Source organism: Myripristis murdjan, chromosome 17 (genome assembly GCF_902150065.1).
Source record: "Myripristis murdjan chromosome 17, fMyrMur1.1, whole genome shotgun sequence".
Taxonomy (NCBI): domain Eukaryota; kingdom Metazoa; phylum Chordata; class Actinopteri; order Holocentriformes; family Holocentridae; genus Myripristis; species Myripristis murdjan.
The window spans coordinates 22,690,159-22,714,823 of record NC_043996.1 but is presented as its reverse complement, the minus strand read 5'-3'; the positions used below and the strand labels follow the sequence as shown (position 1 = coordinate 22,714,823).

Sequence of the window (24,665 nt, the reverse complement as noted above, 5' to 3'; positions counted from 1 at the left end):
CCTACCTCCCATATGCAAGTGGAACAGCTTGACAATACAAAACAAAATCTTTGCTCTTCTGGTTTTAATTGCAGGATGGATTACACAAACATTTTTTTAAGCTGCTCAATAAAATTGGTTCTGATTTTTAATGGTACTTTGTTGACAATGTGTAAACCTTTATATCAACCTACTGGAAAGTGCAGCCTGCTTACAAGCTTTTCCACAGGGTAAAATGCCAATATAAAATGCAATCATGAATAAAGGTGAAAAAAAATTGCTAATTCTGTTTTACAGTGGATTTTTTTCCTCCTTTATGACACAGTAGGATGCTGATTTAAATATAGTCTTTTCATGCTGGCGACACTGAAATGATTATAATTACATTCAGACATTCAGATGGCAGCATAGAGACCTACTACAATAAAAAATGACTCGCTTAATCCATTATAATACTATTCCTACAACACGAGAGAAGGAGGGATCATTGTGTGGTGTGGAACAGATAAATATAAAGCACTTGTAAAGCATGTAAAGCTTCTCCTGCTCCTCAGAGGTTGCATTTCATCATTTGTCTGTGAACACTGTGGCTCACAATACATGGAAAACAACCAATTAGCTCATTTGTCTCTACTTAAAGCTTCCAATGAGTCATTTATTTTTCTTTTGTCTGCAGAACACTCATCTGCTGCTGCTCATACTTCATTACATCCCTTTGTCTCTCTGGCCTGAAAGACATCATGTAGTTGACAGCTGCTTTGTGCTTGTATTTAAAGATCCTGGAATACAGTTGCTGTTCAAGCACAGCCTCACGCCCATTTCATGTGACAAATGTGACAACTAGCCCACTCGGTGGTGGCAAATAGTGCACTGTACAAATCCATTGTTATGGCACAGTAGTCCAAAGTGTGTTAAAAATAAGCACAGTAGTTTTAAGTTTGTTCTAATCTGGATTACTTTACTTTCATCTCAGAATATTTCAAATGCTGCTCTCTAACCAGATTATATTTATAAGCCATTAAAACACAACATTTGGAGAGTTAACTGTGAGTGAGTTTTGACAAAGCAAAGACCTTTAACTAAAAATGAATGTTGAATGAGTTAAGAGAGTTCCTTTCCTTTAAAATAATTGTTTATCAAAGCCAACAATACGGCTCCACAGGCCAAAACAGGATCATTTCCATGTTGGTCCTGGGCTGAATGATGCCAATCCACTTGCCATGCAAAGTTAAAAGTCATTCTACCCAGACAGCATGTCAAATGAAAGCAAAGTTTAATAGACTCATCGGAGGATTAAAATCAACAACACTGAGCTAAGGTCAATGACAATCTTGTCCTTCCAAGGAATCATTGTCATTACATGTCAGTAACAATTTGAAAAAAACTTTCTGGTGCACTGTCACTAGACAAAAGTGAATGATATGCAGTTACTGTCTGAGATGAGATTACCAATTTAACTCTCATGTATGCAGAGCAGAGCAGCCTTTTAATCTGATGGAAAAGATACACACACACCTAACTAATTAGACTTGTTCTGCAGCTATTCAGCTGCACTGGAAGCCTCGATGCACTGTGGCCTGGTCTACTGTGGAACAGATTAGACATCATTGCACAAACTAATCATCAGATTAGTATGTCCCTGAGAATAATAAGTCATGGCTGCAGTTTGTTCCTCATTATTCTCAAGCAGCACATGACTACACTTGTCAGGGTTCTGGCTAGAGCTAACCTACATAGAGACACAGATAGAAATAGTGAACGTCAGTATGAGTATAAATGGATGTGGCCCTGCATAGCACACTGCCAACCCCCCCCCCTGAGATTTTACCAGGTGATTGTCATTGACAGGCCACAGCAACAATGCATGTTATGACCCACCCCACAGGGGGCAAGCTTTTAAAACATCTAAGACCTGTCCAGTCTGCTATTTTGGTATCAGTCTGTTGTCTGCCTGGTATGTACCTTGGAAAGGCTCCAATCCTTGTACAATGCCAATTGTTACTTGGACCTACCAGACGACCTTCAGTGCAGCTGTAGCAGGCGCGGTTTCACAGCCTGGATGGATTCAAAGGCTGCGCGGTGGTAGTGCCGTTCATGTATGTCAGTAAAACAATAGCACTTTGATTAATCAACAGGAATGTTGCTGAGGAAAGACAGAGTGCTGCAAGCTGAGGTCATAGTATCCAGTTTTTATCATTCATGCAATTAAATTTATAGGAAATGCATCTCACCCCGCTGCACTGGCTGTAATGCTGGCTAAGTGTGAAATCCAGTTAGGGAAGATGTGGATAGTCCTATTTTCAGAAGGTGGAGGTGGAAGATCAAAAAGAGAACCACTCTGAAATCAGCAATCATGGCAGCCTGATAAGGAATGTTGAACCATTTTGTTATAGTTCAGGACACAGGAACATTTCTGTTCTCGTTTATGTGAATTAAGCAAGTGCTTTTTATAACAAATCTTTATAAAAAGCCGTTTTCATGCAACTATGAATTTTAGAGAGTTTGGACTTTTATATTTGTTAAAAAACAATCATGAAGTTTAAAGATAAAGATAAGAAATATAACCTCTGCCTTTTCCTTTTTTTTCATTTTCCAAAATTATACAGGCTATATCAATAATTATTTCTGCAGTATGATACAAGGGACAGTTTAATTGTCCATCTAGAATCACATTAATATCTATTCAAGTTAACCCTCCTGTCGTGTTCGCGGTCAAATCTGACCGGAGGACAAGTTTTCTCTCCGAAAAATGCAGTTAATTTCATCTGTTTGTCTTGAGGTTCCATGACTTTGTTCACACATGCATCTGAACACATAAAATAAATTTGGAGAATTTTTATAAATTTTTGAATGTTTTATTTAACTTGGAAACACCCATCGTGTTCCCGGTCACAAATGACCGGTCATTAGAAATGAATGGGTAAGACTACAATTAGTGTATAAAATAGAGTTAAACTCATTCCCACACTCCTTTCCCACACCCAACATGCAGGTGTCTTTGAGCAGACACAGTGTGTGAACACACACACACACACACCACACACACACACACACACCTTATACCCCTTTCTGGCTTCCATGGCAACACCCAGGGGAAAGTATCTCTCACACTTCTTTCCCACACCCCAACATGTAGGTGTCTTTGAGCAGGCACACACACACACACACACACACACACACACACACACACACACACACACGCACACACTTATACCCCTTTCTGGCTTCCATGGCAACCCCCAGGGGAAAGTATCTCTCACACTTCTTTCCCACACCCCAACATGTAGGTGTCTTTGAGCAGGCACACACACACACACACACACACACACACCACACACCTTATACCCCTTTCTGGCTTCCATGGCAACCCCAGGGGAAAGTATCTCTCACACTTCTTTCCCACACCCCAACATGTAGGTGTCTTTGAGCGGGCACACACACACACACACACACACACACACACACACACACACACACACACACACCTTATACCCCTTTCTGGCTTCCATGGCAACCCCAGGGGAAAGTATCTCTCACACTTCTTTCCCACACCCCAACATGTAGGTGTCTTTGCGCAGGCACACACACAGACACACACACACAGACACACACACACACACACACAGACAGACACACACAGATACTCACAACTTTGCCCCTTTTTGGCTTCCATGGCAACCCCCACGGGAACCTACCACGGGAACTGCCAACACCTGTCAGGTGGCGCTATAGGATAAATACTGTGAGGCTCTGGATTACATCTTTGACCTAACAGTGACCAGCAGGGGAGGAGCCAGTACAGGCTTTACAGGAGGCAGAGGCTTTACAGGTCACCTTCCATGTGAAAATGTCATGAGGATGACTAACTAAATCATAGTGGTCAATGCTGACGGGAACACAAAAGATGCTATTTTTTTGCCACTATTTAGAAAATTGAAATGGTTTCAAAACAGTGTCCTTGGAAAACATTGAAATGAAGTACTCTGTGATAAATACTACAATATGTTTCATCTGAGTATTTGTTATAGTCAAAATAATATCTATTTAATGTTTTTTTCCCTAAAAAACGAATGGTATGATCTCAGGTAAATTAGGCCTACAGTACATACATAGCAAATAGAAGTTCAAAACTTGTCATTTTCACAAGAGCAGAAGTTGATAAAAAGATCTAACACAAGACAGACAGGGCAGGCCAGTATAGAACAATACGCGGTTATTCAAACCCACATTAGTGAAACTGTTTTGTAACTACACCTGTGTACCTGCCTGTAGGCCAACAGGTACATCTAATCGTTCCACACATGGAATAATTAAATGTTTCACCATACATCATAATAAAATATCTGACGATTGTAACTCTTTCATGTTGTAACTATCACCATGCCTGTTTTTTGGATTGTCTTTAAAAAGTCATAGTTTCTGAGATGCACACTGTGATGCAGCCCATCAGCCCGTCAGTTCCTCTTATCCTCTCTCAGATTGCTGAAACTTTCAGTAAACACTCTCTACTCTTGTAAAAACACTCTTCACATGTGTTTTTATGTATTGTATGTCTGCAAGCTCCATTCGCCAACTTCACATGATGATACGTTTGGGCTATGTTTGCTGCTTTTTAAAATCACCCACCAAATACATTCTCTTAAATCAAATATTTATCAAGCTGGTAAATTTGTTCCAGTTGAAGAAGCAGTTTGTATATGCCGTCTCAAGAGGACATATCTGTATTTATGTAAGTAGTAGCCTGTACTCGTATATGCCATGTGGTCATATGGCAAAGACCTTGTAAATGACATGCATTGCCTTATGGTTCCATAATGCATTTCTTTAATGAGTGATGGGAATGGGTTTAGGCAATAATATAGCCTAAACCCATTGTTTACATTATCCCCATTTTTACCTATGTATATAGCTGGCTCTGTTGTCAGTGGATGCTATATTTGTAATTTTTAAAAACTTTTTTAAATTTTTTAAACTTTTTTTTAATGTCAAAGCTGTTGGTATCTAACAGGTTGCTAAGGGCAAACACTCGCTGCTAGTGCCCTCTGCGCTCCTGCAACAGCAGCATACTCAAATAATCCACTTTGATCATCCTTAAAAATGTTTACATATCATCCATTTAAACTTGCATTATGACAGAGGAACTGTGGGTTTGTTTGACTATGAAGAAATGCGGTGAAGTCAGGAAAAGATTACAGTTTGAGGTAGCCTTCTGTTAGGGGAGAACAAGAGAGACACTTCTTATATTTCATGATCTTACCACAAAAGCAAATGTGAATTTATTTCAAATGACACATGTTATGTATATCTAAGTTTGTTGTCCATCCACAGGAATTAAACGATGTCTTCGAACTAATGCAGTTTTAGAGTTAAGAGCCATCAAAAAAAGTTGCACAACTTGCCTTGGGCAGGGGTAAATTGAACATGTGTCTGGGATAAAAACTGACACACCTAATTAACTAAATATCAAATGAACGCATATTTATTTTTAAACATATATTTTCAACTGTGACCCAGCCCAATATTAGTTGGTGGCTTAGCTCAACAAAACACAACATTATTGAACTAAAAGGCAAAATAGGCCAAAGGCTAAGCGGTTAGCTGTCATCTTTCCATGCCTGGTGATGCAGATGTGTTCAGCTGTCACATGTTCACATTATATCACATCAGGGGAATTCTCTGTGTATGCTGCTGCTGTGTGTGTGTCTGTCTGTCTGTCTGTGTGTGTGAATATGTGTGTGAGGGGGTGAGTATATCCATGGGAGGGAGAGAGTTTCTTGGCATATTGATGGATCCTCGACAACAACAACAAATAAAACTTGAATACACAGGCTGTATGTAACATTTAAGAAAAATGGGAATATTATATTGATTGGGGTAATTTGAACCACTGGCCCCAAAGTTGCCAGAACATTTCATCCCACAACCTCAATTTTGACAAAACACTCATGCCAACTTACATTTGTGATAAGTTTATAACCTCAATTTGGAGCTCATACAGTGAACCAGTTTTCAATAACATCCCAAACTTATTTATTTTTGTTACCATACAAGACTTGTGATATTTTTTTATCATGCTTTTTGGTCCTGGTTTGCTTACCACTCTTTCCACATGCTCATCTCCTGGCTGAGATGAAATGATCCTCCTTAACTTGTGATCACATGGTTCATTTTGTGTATGGTTGCCTAGATACAGGGTGTGGCTGATATTACCCACTGGTGTGATTTACCCCATTTTCCCCTAGTAATTAACAGACTTCTGTCATTGACTCTCCTGCTCTTAAGCTAAATAACTACTTCACCTTAAAAATAGTTACAGAAATCAACTAACCCAGCATCAGCAGACAGACACAAAGGTTGCAAGTGGCCAAAGTTAAACGCCTTAATGTTATATAGCCTACTGTATGTAGAGAGCACGGTGAAAGGAACACTTATTTGAAAATCTATTAATTTTCCCTGTCTAGAAATTGCACATCGAATTATACTGAACACTGCTATGTGAGCGTTTATCATGTCACATAAGTGCAATTGTTTAACATTTCCAGCACATTTTAACAATAGCACAATAACACCAGGAACTGTGAAAATTTTGGTGACGTTAATCTATCTACTATTTTTAATTTTCACAGCGTCCCTTTGCTCTTCACAGCCAGCCGCCCCCCCTTTTCCCAGCGACACACACAGTTCCACTGAGGCACCACACATTGTGAAACCTTCAGTGTCACTGTAAAGTGTGCAACTCATCCCCAAGGCAGGCAGAGACAATCCTCACAAACATGCACATTGGATTAGTTGGCTCGCCTCCTCTCACCTGGGAAACACAGCTTGTCCCTCTAAAAGAATATACTAGCCTCGAGATGGACAGCCTTGCTGGAAAAAAAAAAGAAAAACATCATCCCCTCTCCCACAGAGCTTATTCAGCATATCAAGTACAGAGGAAACACGGTTATATTGAGTAAACACATGTTCAACAGTCTCAGGTAAGCTAAAGGACAAGCCATACCTGCATTTGGGTCCAGCTTTGCCAGGAGGGCAGACACAGAACTGGATGCTTCAAAGCTCCTAGTGTTGATAAATGAGACATTTATAGCAAGAAACCTGCGTCCAAGGCACTCCAAACATCATTCTGATTGGCTAATCACCCACACAAAGTTTGTTAGCCAATCAGAGTATTATTATCCGAGATGTAAACCCAGCAAAAACATTCCATTTGATCTAGATGGCAAAAACACTCTGTTTACTCAGAAAGGTTTATTCACTATTTGCTTAGAAACTTTAAAGTCTTTTTATAGTTATAGTTATCTTATAGTTATCGTTCTGCATGTGAATGGACCTTTAGTTTACAGAAATGGCAAGGTTGCCAGTCTGCACAGGCTTCCCTCCAACATAGACTCTGTTTTGCCATGTTGTTTGGCAGACATTTTTATTTGGTAAAGATAATATGAAGACTGTTTTTGTTTGGTGGTGGGGACTCACAGAGCAGCGTTTTCTTTAATTTTTTTTTTTTTTTTTTTTTTTTTTTTTTAGAAGTCATAAATTTTGGCCCCAGCGAACAACATTCGTTCTGCTTGTGTGTATGCGTGTGTGTGTGTGTGTGTGTTAGAACTGTCAGTTAATGTTTTAGTACCCATCAAGGCATAATGTTGCCCTGAAACAACATACAGTCGCATTTACTGAGGCTGCGGTGCAAAGTTTGTAAGTTTTTCTTGGTCCCATTCTTTTCTAATAATTTCACCACCTCAAACATCAACATTTACTGACCACTAGATTCATGTTAAATATCTACCAAGCATCATACTTAAAAGAGTATGTTATGAGATCTAATTAGGAAACAGTATTATTTATTCAGTTGGTGGCAGTGCGTCAGTCTGCAGGCCTGAGACAGCACAGCGGTGCCTTCCAGCAACTGAGCCACAGCGCCCTCCTTTGGCCACAGGGTAACAAACTGGACCTCCATCCACCCCATCCATCCTTTTTCCATACTTGCTTATCCCAATCAGGATTGCAAGGGGGCAGGAGAACGTCCCAGCATGCATAGGAACAAAACTTCATATTTGAAGCCCCAGTGTCATTTAACTTCTCATTTTCATTTTCACCATTTCTCACCTCTCTCATTTATGTCTCTGGATGCTTTCAGATCAAGTAAGATGAGTTTACAAATTAAACGGATGGACACGATGGGATAACTTGGACATTTGGATTCTGATCACTGTCAGGCAGTTACATGTGATCATGCTGACATCAAGATAACCTCATCCATGCCGACGTCCTCCCTCACAGGTTCTCCAATTACTCCTGCCATCTCGAGGTTGTTGTGGCAGCGACCTTGGTTCAGAGCATACGTGTCTTGATTATCAGTCAAAATCTCCCACCACACTTGGACCGTCTCACACAGGCAGACTTCATGGAGACGTACTTTTCCTGCGTATATGCTCTTGTGGGAACAGGGAACAGATTTAAAGCTGGTGGCCTGCTCTGTAGGGCATCTGTGCTGCTGCATAATTTGTTTTAACCATGATTCAGCTATTAATATTGTAATTGTTTTGTCTCTGTCTTTTGTGATAATACTATGTCACACTGTGAAATGGCAAAGGTTTTTGGAGATTTTCTTCACAGGATTGTTTTCTGCTGCTTTTCGCAGTAGGCCACCATCAAACAATAACATTCCATGAAACTCCAGTGGGGCGAGAGTGCAGCTTTTTGCTGACCTGCCAGAGGAACTACAAAGACCCATGGCGGGATAACAGAATCAGAAATACTTTATTGATCCCCGAGGGGGAAATGGGGTAACAAGTTCAAGAGCAGGGACAGGCCCTGACGAATAAAATGGACAAACTTAAACTTTACACCAGAACCTGCTACAAGTATTGCGAGTCATGTGTGATAGTTTTTACAGGAACTTGGCAGCACCCAGATATTTCTAGCTCACTTGTTGAGTTGGATGGCTTTTCCCTGGCATGTACTGAAAGGAGTCCTGAGACATCATAGGTGTAAATTTGTAATTTCACAAAAACAAAAAAAAAAGCCAGTTACAACAGCCAAACGGACGTGCTCTCACTCCTGTAGATGTGCGCAGATCATGCAGCAACAAAGGATAAATTATTAGCTGGATACTTCAGACAGACGTATTTGAATGTCTTTCCCGCTAAACACAGATCTAGGATCGGATTTCTCTAATGGTATTTCTAATGTCGAGAAGAAAACCTGATCTTGAATAAGCAGTGAGGAAATAAAGTTAATTTATGGATATTTCTGTGAATGGCAAAAATTATTGTATTTTGGCCACTTTTTGGCATTTTTTATTGGGTGTCATAGAGAGGTCAAAATATCATACAAATGCAATAATTATCACATACCTGGCAATGCTGCAAGGGGAGCGGAGCATGTGCTTATATCAGTAATAAGTGGTGTAGGCAATTATAACAGATAATATCTGCAATGTTGAGCTCTTATACTTGAGTCTCAGGCCGTTCTTCCTTCCACGGGAGTTTGGGAACATTGTGATTTGTGCTGTTTATGTGGAAACGCTGGGCGAGCTGCAGCCCAAATGGCAGACTGTGTACATGGACGCGTATACAGCCAAACCACCGCTGTCCAATTCTGAATCAGAACACCGCTCAGCTCTTCCCATCTACCATTCTGTCCCACAGAGGAGCAAAGCTCTTGTTAAAAGTGATAAAGTCCGATCCACTGACAGTATTGAAACTCTGAAGTCGTGTTGCGTGAGCTCAGACCGTGAGTCTGATTTGAACAAATCCCATGATCGATTCACATGACTTCTCTGTAGAACATGACAGCGCCATCAACACCATAGTGATTGATGACTGTGCTCCAAGGACAGACATTAGTACCGGAGAAGTCACAAGACATTTTAAATGAACGAGCAGCATTGAGGCAACAGGCCCTGATGGCGTCTCTGCTTTCCTTTTGAAGGCATGTCTAGAGAAACTTACATCAGTTTGAGTCTCTGCCTCTCAAAGGTCTGCTGATTCACATACAGATCCATCTATCTGCAAAACCAATCACTGCAATCATTACTCCTCCTCCTCCTCCTCCTCCTCCTCCTCCTCCTCCAAAAAAGAAAAACTGTTCCCAAAGGAAATAATGAGTATATGGACAACCAGCCCTATGACCTCTATTTTATTGAAGTATCTGGAAAGGCTGATGGTGTGGAAGCTGAAGTCAACATAAATGAACTGCTTGCCTATATTGACAGTTGTGGCACTGATGATATGATGGTATTACTCATTTTTGATCAACAGGACCCAGTGAGCCAGACATTACCTGAGTCTAAAGTCATTAACACAGGTATTCCTCAAGGACGCGCAAGTTCTGTGGTTTTCCCATTCTGTTTACATTACATATAAATGTTTGTACAAGCCGTCATCCTGGTGCTTTTCTTGTCAAGTTTTCTGATGTCACTGCCATCGTGGGACTTACGGATGCAGACGCTGGAATTTCTGCCTTCAGTTTGGAGGTTAAAAAGTTTGTGCAATGATGTGATGACCATCATCTCCCTGTAAACACTATAGATGAAATCATTTTTGACCCCGTACATATTGGGGATCATTCTCCACTATGGGTCCATAAGGTGCTACAACCTCCAGTTAACTACAGGAAAAGATGAATAGGTATAAAAACTCATCCTCGTATCAGTGAATCTCCCAAACTCAGGGCAGCAGGAGGGTGTGAAATGAGGGCTGAGTTTAATTATTTGAATGCACTTTATGTCTGCACTAGTCTGCACTATGCACTTCATGTCTGTTAGTGCACTGTAATTCTATGTATTTTTTTATGCGACAACCTTTATGTGCAGGACAAATTTTCCAAGGGACCAATAAAGTAATCTTGATTCTTGAATCTTGAAAGCGGACGACCACATGTGCCCTTGGTATATCAAATCCGTGATTGATTAAATCCCCGTGCTCTCTGTGTTATTCTTTGTTAGGTACCTGGTTTGTCCCCTTATACCTCAAAGCTCTTTTTCTTCATGAGTTGATGAGAAAAAAAAATCAATCTGGCTTCTGTTGGCCACACAGCACAGAGACTGCCGCTTCCGTCTTACAAACGACCCTCTTCTTGCAGCAGATACCTGGGAATCCTCTAATCTTTGCTACTTGACCTGCGCACTGTTTCTCATCATTGATCAGTTGCACAACCATCTAGACATTGCTCTGTTCACATCATTTCTGGCCAACAGGCAGGTACTTGTTGGCCAAAGCAGGTCAGTAGAGCAAAGTTAATCTATGAAAAGTCTCAATATTCCACACCCCAAACTGCATTTTGTTTTCTACTCACATTTTCCTTTTAGTAATAACAGTTGTAGACATGTTGCATGGCTGCACTGGCCTTTAAAGCTCAGTGATTCTGGTAACCTTCTGTGTGCTGGATACTGTGCTGAAATGTTCAGTTAACTTAATTTTTTAGAAATAAAATAAAATAAATTAAAATAAAAAAATATATGTTTAGTATTTGTATAGTGCAAAAATGGATAAATGAAAGAATAAATAAATAAATAAATAAATGTTGTCAAAAACAAAGAAATAAACAGTAATAAATAAATAAATATATTGAGTTTGCAAGAACAAGTCTTTTGAACATATTGGTGTTTTGTAGAAACACACGCCTATTTTCAATGTCTTAATTTTCATTTTAGTCAACTGTGACACATTATTTTTATTTTCCTCTATACGAGCGACAAACAGTTGTATAAAAAAGAGTTGGAGCATCTAGACTCACCTCAAAAAGTTTCCACTGCTTTGCTGTCCACTTGTTACAGCACAGACTTTTTTCTTTTTTAATTTCACTGAGTCGCTCTCTTATCGCAAATTAACTTTGCTCCCTCAGGGATATTGTTGACAGTATCAGCTGACAAACATTTGTCTGACCACACGTTCTACACTTTCATCTTCAGCAAAAGAATACACATGTTTGACAGATTTTCCTGTTTGTGTTTGCATTCTTGTGTGCCGCTGTATGCTTGTATTTGCATTCGAATGGTAATCCTTTGCTATATGTTTTCTGCATTTTTTCACATATGCAGTCAGTGTTATCCACCGTATGATTCCTAAATCTTTCCCAAGGACACAAATTAGAGATGACACTTGGAAAACTTTATCATCATCTGTTGCACAAAATCACCAAAATATATCTGCTGGGAGTTTCTGATCAGTATTAGTCAGCAATTACTTTGCCACGTGCTGACATTTTGACCGCAGCTTTCAAGATGTATCTTGTTTTGGTTCTAACCTCCTTTATTTGATTCAACCACAGGTCACTGTTTGTACTTGTTGGTGTTGCTGCAATTCCTTGATAACGGATAGAGGTTGATGAGTTATAGATTGCTGAATCCCCCTTTATCCTTTTGAGGCTTATTGCATGTTTCATGATTGGCCTCAGCAGCCTAACACATCAGACTGAGGAATCAGCATTTGAAATAGTAAAAACCTGCCACTCAACACAGCATCTGCCACCCCCTCGCCAGCTTAGTCCTTTTACTCTGTTTCCGGGTATACCTTTGGGAGATCTGAGTGGGTGAGCTGTCAAGGCAATAAGAGTTGCCCTCATATCAGATGAGCTGACCCCGCTCCAACTCAAAATAGACTCCTTTGGGATATTTCAGCCATTGTTCTGAGGCACAAGGGGAAAGTGCTTTTATCCAATGTTTGTTGTCTTCCAATCGCTGCTGTGATGAAAATGCTAAAAAATTAAGTAAAAACCCTCACAAAGGAATGCAATTCACATGCACAAGTTGGGCACGTGTTGCTTTTTATATGTGGATGTGAGAAATTTCTTGCTCTCACCTATGAACTGTCTTTTTGCATGTGGCATCAGGTTTTCACATGTGAAGGAAATATGGATGACAGTTGAAAACATGCTTTTAACTGTGAAGTGAAATTTTTATGTAAATTCTGTCACATGTCAACATAGAAAATGAATGAATGAATGAATAAATGTATACATACATAGATAGATATATACATACACACGTACATACATAAAATCTTCACATATGAAAACCATCATGTGTCCAAAAAGCACACGTGCTTTGAATTCAAATGAGAGTTTCCACATTTTTTTTAATAAGCAAAATGTGTCACTTAGGCTATAAAGAGATTCATTGTCCCCAGCCCCTCATTATTTTGCCGTATATATTTATTCCGATAATTTTGGGCTGCTTTCCTTGAAATATTTCAGTGAACATGCCAGGCATAAATGTGTGAATACTGGCTTGTTCACTATTTTGAAACATGTCAGTGAAACCACAGGGAAGGTTTTCCCACTGGCCATGATGGCTACAAAATGGTCACATCCAATGAACAGGCAGAGAATGATCCAGAAATGTGTTAATCACTTACAGTGGGCAAAAACCCACATCTTCCATGAAGATGACTTGAAGTTTGAAGTGATAAAGGTTTTTTTTTTTAATCTGTCAGGGTAATAAGATATGCATTTCTTGCAGAATCTATATCTGGAGCATGGAAGGCGTTCCAACTTTCTGGGTTTCCACATCACTGAAAATTGCTCACTTTACTGCAGGCAGTCCAAAGGCACTGACATCTGACTCTCATCATGCAGTTGACATAATAGCAAGAGATGAGGCATCAACAAGTCAGCTTACCATTGACTGTCATTTGGACTGTACAGTGGCAGTTTCCCAAGCACATCCTGACAAAACTGTACCAAACATGTCATAAACTCTCCATGTGGAGCCCAAAACCTGTCCATCACATCTGTGGTGGGAATCAAATGCATCCAATTTCCAAGAGAAGTGCGTCTTTTAGCATCAGAGTGAAAAGTGTCTCCATATTGACGGGCTCTTCATGCATGAAAGATTTCATGACTGCCACACAGTGCACAAGAATCAGTGGAATCACTCCATTCGAATTGACAATATACTGTCAAATTTGGCTGTAGCTATTGGCTCCCCCAATTTGAAGAGCTCTTATACCTCTAAAGAGGCTTAACCATTCGTCCCACATTAATAACCTCTCATCTGTTTTGTTGCCAATAGTGGGTGACATTTGCCAAGCACTTTGTGGGAGATTTACCGGAGGTGGATATTAATCATTCCAGATGGAAGTCAAAGATCAGAAGCCATGTGTTTCAATGATAAATACAATGGTGGAGTCTGCAGGACAAGGTCACTGGGGGAAAATTGAGTATCACATCCAGGGATAATCATAGCAAGATAAAGTGGCTTAAAGGCACAGTTAACCTGCCAATGGACTGTTTCAAATGATGAGCTTCTGCAGCATTTGCATTTCTGTTGCTACACTACCAGGAATTGCACAAGCCTTTACTGCACGTTCATGGTAAAAACTAAGAAGCATCAGTCAGACTCTCAAGATCTTGAAAATTACCAGTCAGCGCAGCTATTGACGCCCCGATGTGAGTTTACATTTCAAAGACAAAAGGAGCGAGGGGTGTAAAATAGAGAGAAAGAGAGAAAATGGGGTGGAGATTATGCATATGCCATGAATACAGTCAGCCTCCTTAATCTGCTGCAGCTTACAGTATTTGGAGATTCCTACTGAGACACAGCAGGGTGCAGACTTCCGCATGTGCTGGATGAGCAAATTTACGGTCAGATGTCTCGCTGCCGGCGGTTTGTTTACGACAGTTTTCAAATTGTTCATTAACTCTCTCCCTGGGATTAAGGTATTCATCACAGGAAGGATCACTTGAGCTGATAGCTGAAAGGTTTGTTATGATAATACAATTATATTCCAGGAAAAAGAGGACAAAATTTAATTAAAAGAAGAAATGAAAATAATGAAATGGTGTATGTTAGTGAAAATATGATACGATAAGATTTCTGGGTAAAAACACTCACAGCATACTGTGCACTTTGTGCTCATGCACATCACTCATAGTGGCACTGCACGATCACTTTAAAGTTAAAACACTTGAATGTTTCATAATTTTCCTATTTTGATGTATTTTGTTCATTTATTTTACTAGTGACATCATGTGCATCATGTGGGAGCGGACGAGCATCAGCTTAACCTTTTTGGAGAAATAGATATTTGAGGTTCAGGGCAATTTTAGGATAAGGATAAATAATCACAAGTGAACCAAACCACCTGTGGTTTTTGAACAAATATGATCTAACGAATTAGATCAGGTGTGATTTCATTATTTCATATGTGAAAAAAAACATAGTGAAAAACATATGTGTTCCAAAATCACATGTGGTTTCTTTCACGTGATTGCCATGTTTTTCCGCATGTGATCTGCAACCACATGTGATTATTGCACATGTGAAAAAGCAACATGAAAAATACACATGCTCCAAAATCACATGTGGTTTATTTCACATGTGATTTCATATTGTTTTCATACATGGAAACTCTCATTCAGAAGACAAACACATGTGAAAACATTAATTCGACATGACTTTGTGTGACCAATTTTCTTTTCACATGAGGAAAATTTCAATCATGTGAAAATAGCAAATCACAAATGAAAAGATCTAGTTCATGTGTGACACTGTTTTCTTTTCACATTTGAAAACTGTAAATCGCATGTGAAAAGCAAATCACATGTGAAAAACTCAAGTTGACATGTGACACTGCTCTCTTTTCACATGTGAGTATGGCCAATCACACGTGAAAATGGCAAATCCACAGGTGAAATGTAAATTTTCACAAGGAAAAGGCACATTTCACATGTGACATTTTCATAAGGGTAAAGCTGTCATTCATCCTCAAGTAAACTGACAAATTTAACAGATTTATGTACTTGCCTATGATTTTTCCTGCACTCTTTTTTTTTTTTTTTTTTGTCACATGAGAGAAAACTTACCCACAGAAGCAGGTTAAAGGAACACCATGTACAACTGCATTGAGGTGAGGACTCTTGAGACTCATCTGGCACAAACCGCAGAAAAAGTTAAGAAATTCAGTGATGGAGTTGGCCTGACTCACTGATAAATTACGTGCTTATTCCCCGTTTCTTGTCAGCTGAGTCTAAATGGTCCTTACTTGAATCAGCCAGCAATTTAGCATAATCAACCTTTAATGCATACAGCACAATAGATAGATAGATAACTGTTTTGCCCAGGCCTGCAGGTATGTGTTATCCTGAGTGATCGTGGCAGAGCATGCTGTTTCAGTGTTTCATACCTTGACATAACAGCGCTGCTACATATATGCGTGCTATTTTTATAGCCTCATACCAGTCTGGCAAAGGAGGACTGGGCCTACTCTATGCTATTTTTTCCAGTTCATACTAGTTCATACAGTAAATAATGAGATGGAAAGGAAATCTCTACATCAAATTACACTCTGGTCATCAATATTTAAATGCAAGACGCTTTTCCGTGTGTTGTATATTATCATCCAATTAGATGTGTGCATTCAGGTATAAATACTAATGAGCGCAGGAGTGGAATAAATTTAGGCATGATTGATGTCATGCGGTTCATGCTGTGACTTCTCAGCAACACAAGATTCCTCGAGAGGACAAACCATTTTCGTGGACTTGTGTTTGTGCCACGTCTTCCCTCAGTCTGTGCCAGAGACATATGGCAGCGAATGACTCTGGTCCAGCAGCATCATGCATTCCTATGCATAAAACATATCATGTCTCTTTTGGGAAATTTTACCAGCATGTATCTGGCAGCTGTGAACAGATCAAAAGTTTTGTTTTTGTTTGTTTTGTTTAGTTTTGTTTTGAAGTAATTGACTCAGTAAAATGAATTATCTCTATGCCAAAAGCAGTTACAATGCCTCAGAAAAATGAAAATGGCAATTTATGGCAATGTTGGATACATTGCGTCTTATGTTAAATTGCCATTTTAGCCAGTGACAAATGTTGAACCATTTGTACCTTTCAGCCTGGTGGTGATAAGGAGGTTGAGGATGTCCAGTTCTAGTAAACTAGTCTCTGTAAATCATCAGACGCTCATTTTTTTTTTTTTTTTTTTTTTTTTAAGTTTGCTTGTTAACATAATTTAAACATGATTGCATTCAAAGTTTCTGCAACACTAAAAAATGTTCAAAAAGTAAAGATTTAAATGCCTTGGTGATGATGATTTTCATGAAAAGCAATTTTAACTTCAGAGATTTCTGCTTGCCTCATGCTTAAAACTGAGACAGAATATGTTTAAGTATTATAAAACTTCATAATGAGACATTCTGACCTCGAAATAATATGATTCCTTCTTACACATTTCTCATTCATGATCTCTGAATGTTACTTTATGCCTATGTGGTGTTACTGTCTTTCTTTCTTAATTTTTTCATTATAAATAACATCTATCTATCTATCTATCTATCTATCTATCTATCTGTCTATCTATCTATCTATCCAATTAATTAATTATTATTTTTTTTTATTGATTGATTGATTTATTAACATTGGGAACATCAGGAGGACAAACCATTTACTCCTGGAAAAAAGCCAGTAACTGTGCCTATGACAATTAAGTGCATGAATATAGAACTTTATAAGTTATAGCCACAGTCATGGAAGGGGAAAAAAGCATATAGAAAACTTGACCTAGAACAGATTTCCTTCCTTTTCCTGACAGTGTTCACAAATTTAAAACATATAGTGGCAAGTGATTATGTGTTTAAACTTCCAAACACACTGACATGTTTAAAAGGTGCTGCAGAAAAGTGTTTAGTTTAAGGAGATGGTCATAAAGCCCTAATGTAAATTACAGTAAACCAATAGATGGTGAAATGCGCCTTTGGATATAAATGGATATTCTGCATTATGTCTCGGTAATTTAATCTTACTAGATGCAACTTTTGAGAGACTGCAGGAAAAAAAGGTTTGGCAAAGGCCCTGAGATCTGTTGAATGTAGAGTTTGTTTGAGGGGTGAGAAAATATGTCATTTCGGAGTCGTGGTTTAATCTAACGTAAGAGAGTGCGCACCAATGGGAGCTTTTTACGCTCCACCCTACCTGCCTCTTTCCACCCCCCCTTTCCATCCACATACTCACTACTGAACACGACCTGCTGCCTTCCACATCTGGAGACGCTTCCCAACACGAAAAACCTTCAACTTTTACATTTACCCTGCGCAGAGATACTCAGGCGTTTGTGAAATAGCTATCCGTCAGGGTGTTTTGGCTTTCTCTAAATAGTAAGTAGTGATTCTTACAGCCAAGTTGGCGTTTTCTCTCTCATTTACTCTCCAGCTTTTTAAGGCTACATCACCATGCGTAAACAGAGGAGCTTAGGGAGTTTCATACATTCGGCTGCAATATAAGTGCGAGGCTAGACGCCGTTAATAGTTCAACACGACTTCTGAAATTTACTCCTAATTTGCCATGTGTCGCTCCAGAAAAGAAAAGCGAAACCAGGGATGTGCAGCAATGCATTGATCAGTTGATCGGGGCAAAGTATTCAAATCTATGGCAAGTTTGTCGTTCCATGCTCTAGTCTGCAAAAGAATGATATTTGTGGTTATATGTTGCTCTTGCTGTGAGTAAACCCTGCTGGTATACTGTCGCCCGCACGATAGTAGACTATTGCGCCGATGGTGACATGAGCCAGAGGGACTCAAATTGTGAATTTCATCAGCGACTGGTGATGGAGTGATACATTTTGGTCTTATTTTGTCCAGCACTGACCTAACAATTTGGACATAAGTGCCGACTCTGGAAGGAAAGATTGGAATAAGCCATAAGGCGCTCAGCTCCATACTGAAGTGTTTAAGTTAGTCTGAGGGGAAATTTAAAAGACCTAAAAATACAGCGTTGGTTTCTTCCCTACAAAGAATCATTTGAACTTCCCACCGCAGAGCGAGAGCGACATAAATAGTTCTGACATGTGGATGTAATTTCAGAAGAAGAAGAAGGGAGGGAAAAAAGAGACAGATGCAGAGAAATAAAGTGAGCAGGCTGAGACTGAACATATAGTAGATTAGAGGAAAAAAGCGAGGGCAAAGAGAGGAGATTATAGAGTTATGATTTTACAAGCCGCCATCATCATTAAGAGGCCAGATGGAGTAAAAAACATAACTGGCTCCACTTTGAAGATAGCTAAGTAGGTTAAATCATTTCATCTGCGCATCAGTCCCTATCTATTTGAGCGTTGTAAGGACTCTTGGAAGTCCTGGTAGAGTTGCCTCGGGTCAGGGATGGGATCTACTCTGGTGCCCCACAATTTGGACTTTCTTCTCATCTCACTACTCAGCAGCCTGTGCCTGGTAAGTCTCTTTCATAAATATTCAAGCCTATGTTGTTGCTGTGTACTCTGGAATATTGTTTTGAATGTTTCAATGTTGTTACTTCCAGCGTTGCCTTGTCTGCGCACAAATCACTTGACAGTATGTCAAACATAGACAGCAGCCTGAAGAACAGCTATTGTATTGACAGCTATTGGCAGTTCAGCAATGCTGCGCAGCCTGAAATACACAGTGATCCCAGCATGTTTGCTCTCAGAGATTGAAGTTTACTGAGGAGGTTGACAGGGCTGCTATAGCAGCAAGCTGCTCTGGATAATTTGGGCTTTAAGTAATAGTGATTACACTCTTGTTCCATTAAGTGCATCTACCCACAGTCACAATAACATGCTGTTTTGTGTAAAGCAGTGTCTGGAAACACAATTCCTGTAATAAGATGTTTATTGTAACCTCACAATTGTCCTACGTGCTGTGAGCTCATGCTAATGTCAGAATGAGAATATGTACACTTCATTCACTTTGAAAACTTCCACATAAAAACTTCCAAGTCTTACGTTGGTGCATAGCTTTAATAATTTACACTTGCAATGTATTGTGATTTATAATTGCTCCCTTAAATGTTGCCATAGCTGTATCCTGAAGGCCTGCACTGCACACACTGGCTGTGCAGGCAGAGCAGTGCACCAAGTTGGTTCTGTGTGTTTTGGCTGAGACTGTTGTGCATTCAACAGGCAGTTCGCCCAGGCTCTGAGGTACAGTGCATTTTCCCAGTGATGTGGTCCATCACTGTGCCGCAGTGGACCTCTAGGCTCATTGGTTTAGATGGCAGAGGAAAACAATTATAACATAGCCGTGTATTTATAGCTGATTCAACATTCAGTCGTTAAATGCTGTGTCTGTGAATACTGTTTACCCGCCTTTGAGTTTGGTGTTTGGTTAGTGTTCACTCTCCACAAAAAAGCAACAGTTTTTTTCCATAGATGACCAAAAGGGACATAGATCGCTCTGGATGCCAAACTTAAGAGTGGAACATCTGTGTCCCTGTTTATAGAAGTGACACAAAGCTTTTTGTATTTGATTTGAGACACAATTGTCAGTGCTGCTTATAAAGGCCTGTCATATATCAACTTAATTGTTAGTGTAACATGGTGAACTGATGGTGCTCCTATGGATTATTTTGCCAGTGTTTTCTTTAGGTGAAGCAGGCTGACAGTAATTCTGTTGACTGTGTTTTACACCTCAGCAGACATGCTGTAGTGACAAATCACAGACAAAGCCCGAGCACTTCCTCATTAGAGCCTTTGTTCGGTATGACTGACTGCCTGGCTTACTCACTTGTTATTGCATTTATTAAGCAGAAGCACTACTTTCAGGAACCTTAGCGAGCATCTAATGTCTGCCTCATGACTGTGTTTTTCTCCGTGATGACTTGCATGTGTCTGGATCCTCATTCGAAGGACTCAGAGTAGCATCTGTAGCGAAGGCGTGTGACAGCCATGAATAATGTCCGGGGTGGATAAAATATGAATGGGAAGGTGGTCATGTGATGTGTTGTGGAGGGCAGTTTTGACCAGTTTGAAGGGAAATATCTGTGTTATTGACTGTTTTAGCCCATTGCTTTTTTTTTGCAGGGAATGGTGTTTTTATGCCTTTTGGGCTAAAAAATGTGAACACTGACTGTGATTGTTGGGTGAAGTAAAAGTTAAATCAATTTGCTCAGCTTGAAGAGAATAGTTCACATTGTTATTCATCCTTGTAACCTTTAATTTCATGTATATTGTATATCAAAGGGGTATTTCTGGCTGCAGTGCAGTATTACATAAACAACACCCAATTACCATTCAAATAAGGCTTGACTGATAGAGGATTTTTGTAGTCAGGGCATTGTGGATAACTTGGAACAAACTAAAAAGCTACACTCCTGAATTCTTTGGTTGAAGACAGTTCATTTGATGTTCATGCACATGGCTCCTCCATCCTCCAAAAAATGAAACCAGAGAATCACAATTTTATCTGCAGTGTCATCAAGATGTATGTTGTAAGATGTGTGCCAGTGAGAGTGAAAGGGGGCCAGACTCAATTTTAGAACGACTCTCTGTTCGTTTTCACTTTTGACCTCCACGTGGAGCTTATTTTGTAACAGCATTAACAGCTGACAATCAGAAAACGTAATTGAAGCCATCATTGTAACTGTAATTCATAACATCACAAATTAGGGTATGGGATAATCTCCCTTCAATTTTTGTCTGGTAATTGAGCACAGCAGATGCCTTGCACTAATACATATTGAATTGTTCTGGTGCATTTGTGAGATAGACTTCAATAGTGGAATGCAGTATTATACCCTTTTAGCTATTCTCCTATATAAATTATGATAATTTTTGTGTTTTTCTGTGGGTAGATTCCACAAAATTGGCTTTCACTGACTAATTAAGGGAACGCTGTTGTGATTAGAGGCGATTATGTTCTTTATCATATGTAGTGAGCAGTAAAATACAAAGAGTTGTTTCCCATCACCCACAGCCCCAAAAAGCCTCTACAGTCAATCCCTGCTATAGGAAACTGCAATGTCTCACTATCTGTCAGCACACTTATATAAAAAAGAGCTGCTTCCACATGTATTATGCACTACTGATGAATTTCCAATTGTAAAACAAACAACAACAATTCCACCATCTTTTCACAAAAACTGTAGATAATTGTAAAACTCTAACAACAGACTCTAAGTTATTAGATATGCCACCTCTACCAAAGAGAGAAAGCCGGATTATGGATGTGATAATCTCTATGAAATATTTGGCTTTGCATATGAGGTAACAATTTCCCCCCTATATACACAAGTGAATCAATCCAGAGAATCGGTACATGACACTAAATAGTTTTTTGCTCTGGTATAAAATAATATAATAATAATAATAAAACAACAAAGATTTAGATGTACAATCCTATAGGATAACAAATTATAAATACATTCTTAGATATCCTGGGTGTAGGTATAAAAAGGAATAAAAATACAAGTGTATTATGTAAAACAGTCACACCTAAAATCTTAAGGTGTTATAAATACAGTGTCTTAGGGACAGGAGTGACGATAAATAAGGTGGTAATTTTTGAAGTAGATAGAAGTGCTGATCTCACCTGACAGAGACGGAGGGCCAGCCCACCTTCTGATACAGACACAATGATGGGTGCCATCTGGGTCATCAATAATATATCTAAGAGCTGAGTGATACACAGCATCCAGATGTTTAAGGATAGAGATGTCTATAAATAATGTCGCCATAATCCGACATGGAGAAAAAGGTCGCTACCACAAGCCTTTTCCTACAGCAAAAAGGGAAACAGGATAAGTTGCTGTAGGAAAAAAAAGGTTATATCCTTAATTTGTGACTCAAGTTGTTTATATGGGTTTTAAAAGTAAATTTGTCATCAATCCAGATGGCTAAATATTTATAATGAGGAACTTTCTAAGTCACTTTACCATTTAAAGTGCAGATCTGAAGACTACCGTCAATTTCCTCAGCTTTAGAGAAAAACTTAAACTTTGTTTAATCTGCATTTTAAGGTCAGTTCAAGATTAAGAGGTTCATACAGCAGCGTGTTAAATGAGAGTTGCAGATTAGCCATGGCTATTGGATAGAGTTTGCCAAACTGTATAAAATTTTATCATCTGCATAAAAATGTAAAATTACATGTATTTAGGGACATGCCAGCATTGTTAAAGACCCCATGAAGTGGACTCTTATTTTCTTGATTTTTTTTTTTTTTTTTTGTAGTTCCTGTTGAAACAGGATGTTTGGGTGGGGCATGGCACAGGGCAGGATCATTCAGTGCAAACCAATAGGATCTCAGTTCGGGAGCAAAACACAATTTTATTTAAAGGGATTGATGAATGATACAGGATTTCCAAAGATTTACGAGGGTTTTATTGGTTGAAATTTTAATTTACACCCACTAGTGCAGGATGATGTCACCATTTATGATGTTTTACGGGAAGCAGAGATCATGTGAGGTTATTTCATGGAGACTTTAATATAACTGGTAAATAACTCTGGGCCTAAGACAGAACCCTGTGGAATGCCCTTAGTCATTGGAGGAAACTTGGATTTAACATCGCCCACTTGTGTACACTGCTGTCTGTCTGAGAGGCAGTTGCTAAATCACCTCAGTGTGTTTGAGTCCATGCCAATATTTGTGTCTATTTTGGAGTGTGAGCTGATTAACAGTGTGAAAGGCCTTTTACAGTTCAACAGAGAGAGCTACACAGTGCATCTTATCGTCTACAGTGGAAACATCATCATTTAAGACAACAGAAGCAGCAGAAGTTGTTCTATGTTTTATTCTAAATCCAGACTGATAGCGACTCAGAATGGAATATTTGGTTAAATAGCATTTCAGCTGGTTAGTGACTAAAGATTCAAGGATCTTTAAGATGCAAAGGGCAGTTGTGAACTTAGCTGATAGTTAGGGTAGACTTATCTCCGCCTTTGTGAAGCAGCACAACATGAGCTGCATTCCGCACTTTTGGGATGATACCAGTATAAATACTCCAGTTGAAAATATGAGTTAAGCAGTCAGTGAAGGAGCAGAGATGTTAAGAAAAAATGGCTCTAAGTGATCCTCTCCTGTTGCTTTCTTGGAACTGATTGTCTTAAGAGCTTCAGCCACTGTAGAAGAGGCAAAAAGATGTAAAACAAACCGATGTAAAACGAAACAAACCAAAAATTTCCTGGATCAGACCTTGTGTTATAGATCAGATCCAGATAGTAAATTGATTTGGCTTTTCTTATTGAGGACCTGCATTGATCCCCTAGCTATCTAAAAGTAAGCCAGTGAAGGGGTCCCCAGTATGTCTAGCTGGGGCCCGAGCTTTGTTCTTGAAGTGAAGTAGTTTACAGAGTTAAGAAGTGAACTAGGGGCTGATTGTTCAATATTTGTGCATAATTGTGAGTTTAGAAAGAAGCCAGTGTTCTTTGATTCTGAAAGTCTAACAGTATAACTTGATGTTTACCCCATTTTTAAAATATTTTTGCTATCAAACTCCATTGTTGCTGTGTTGAAATTATAATAACAGGATGCCATGTCATTAGTTTTTTGCTGCTTTATAAGAAAACAAACCAAACCAAACACCACCAAGGGACAAAATGAACACAAAAATGCATGTTAAATGGGCAACAGATTTTTTTTTGTTTTGTTTTGTTTTGTTTTAATTTATGTTATATTGTCAAAGCACGGGGAACCTCCCTCCCTCCTCAAACATTTGTCCCTCAGTTTCCCTGTGGTGATCTATTAACATTGTTAGCATTCCCTCTGAAATCAGCGGTACGGCGAGCTTCAAGCTGTAGCTTTTTTAAGAACACTTGCTCACAAATGTAGAACCTTCTTCCCATGCCATTAAATGTGTGTTGTGAAGAAAAATAACAGGATAAGATTAAAAATGCATTAAAAATATCCCTTGAAGTAAGTAATTTCAAATCCCAACAGCAGCCTCAGCAATGCCCTTTGATGCCATTACTCATTTTCATATTTGTGCCACAGTACAAAGCA

At 39.2% G+C, this 24,665-nt stretch overlaps 1 protein-coding gene across 1 annotated transcript in view; it reads left to right on the top strand.

Moving 5' to 3' along the window:
* Positions 1-19,073: 19,073 nt before the first annotated feature.
* pth1r (parathyroid hormone 1 receptor) overlaps positions 19,074-24,665 on the top strand; it is a 50,998-nt gene continuing 45,406 nt past the window's right edge. Inside the window, exon 1 of the mRNA XM_030074070.1 lies at positions 19,074-19,142. Coding sequence (XP_029929930.1) covers positions 19,074-19,142 — 69 coding nt within the window. The remainder of the gene's footprint in view (positions 19,143-24,665) is intronic.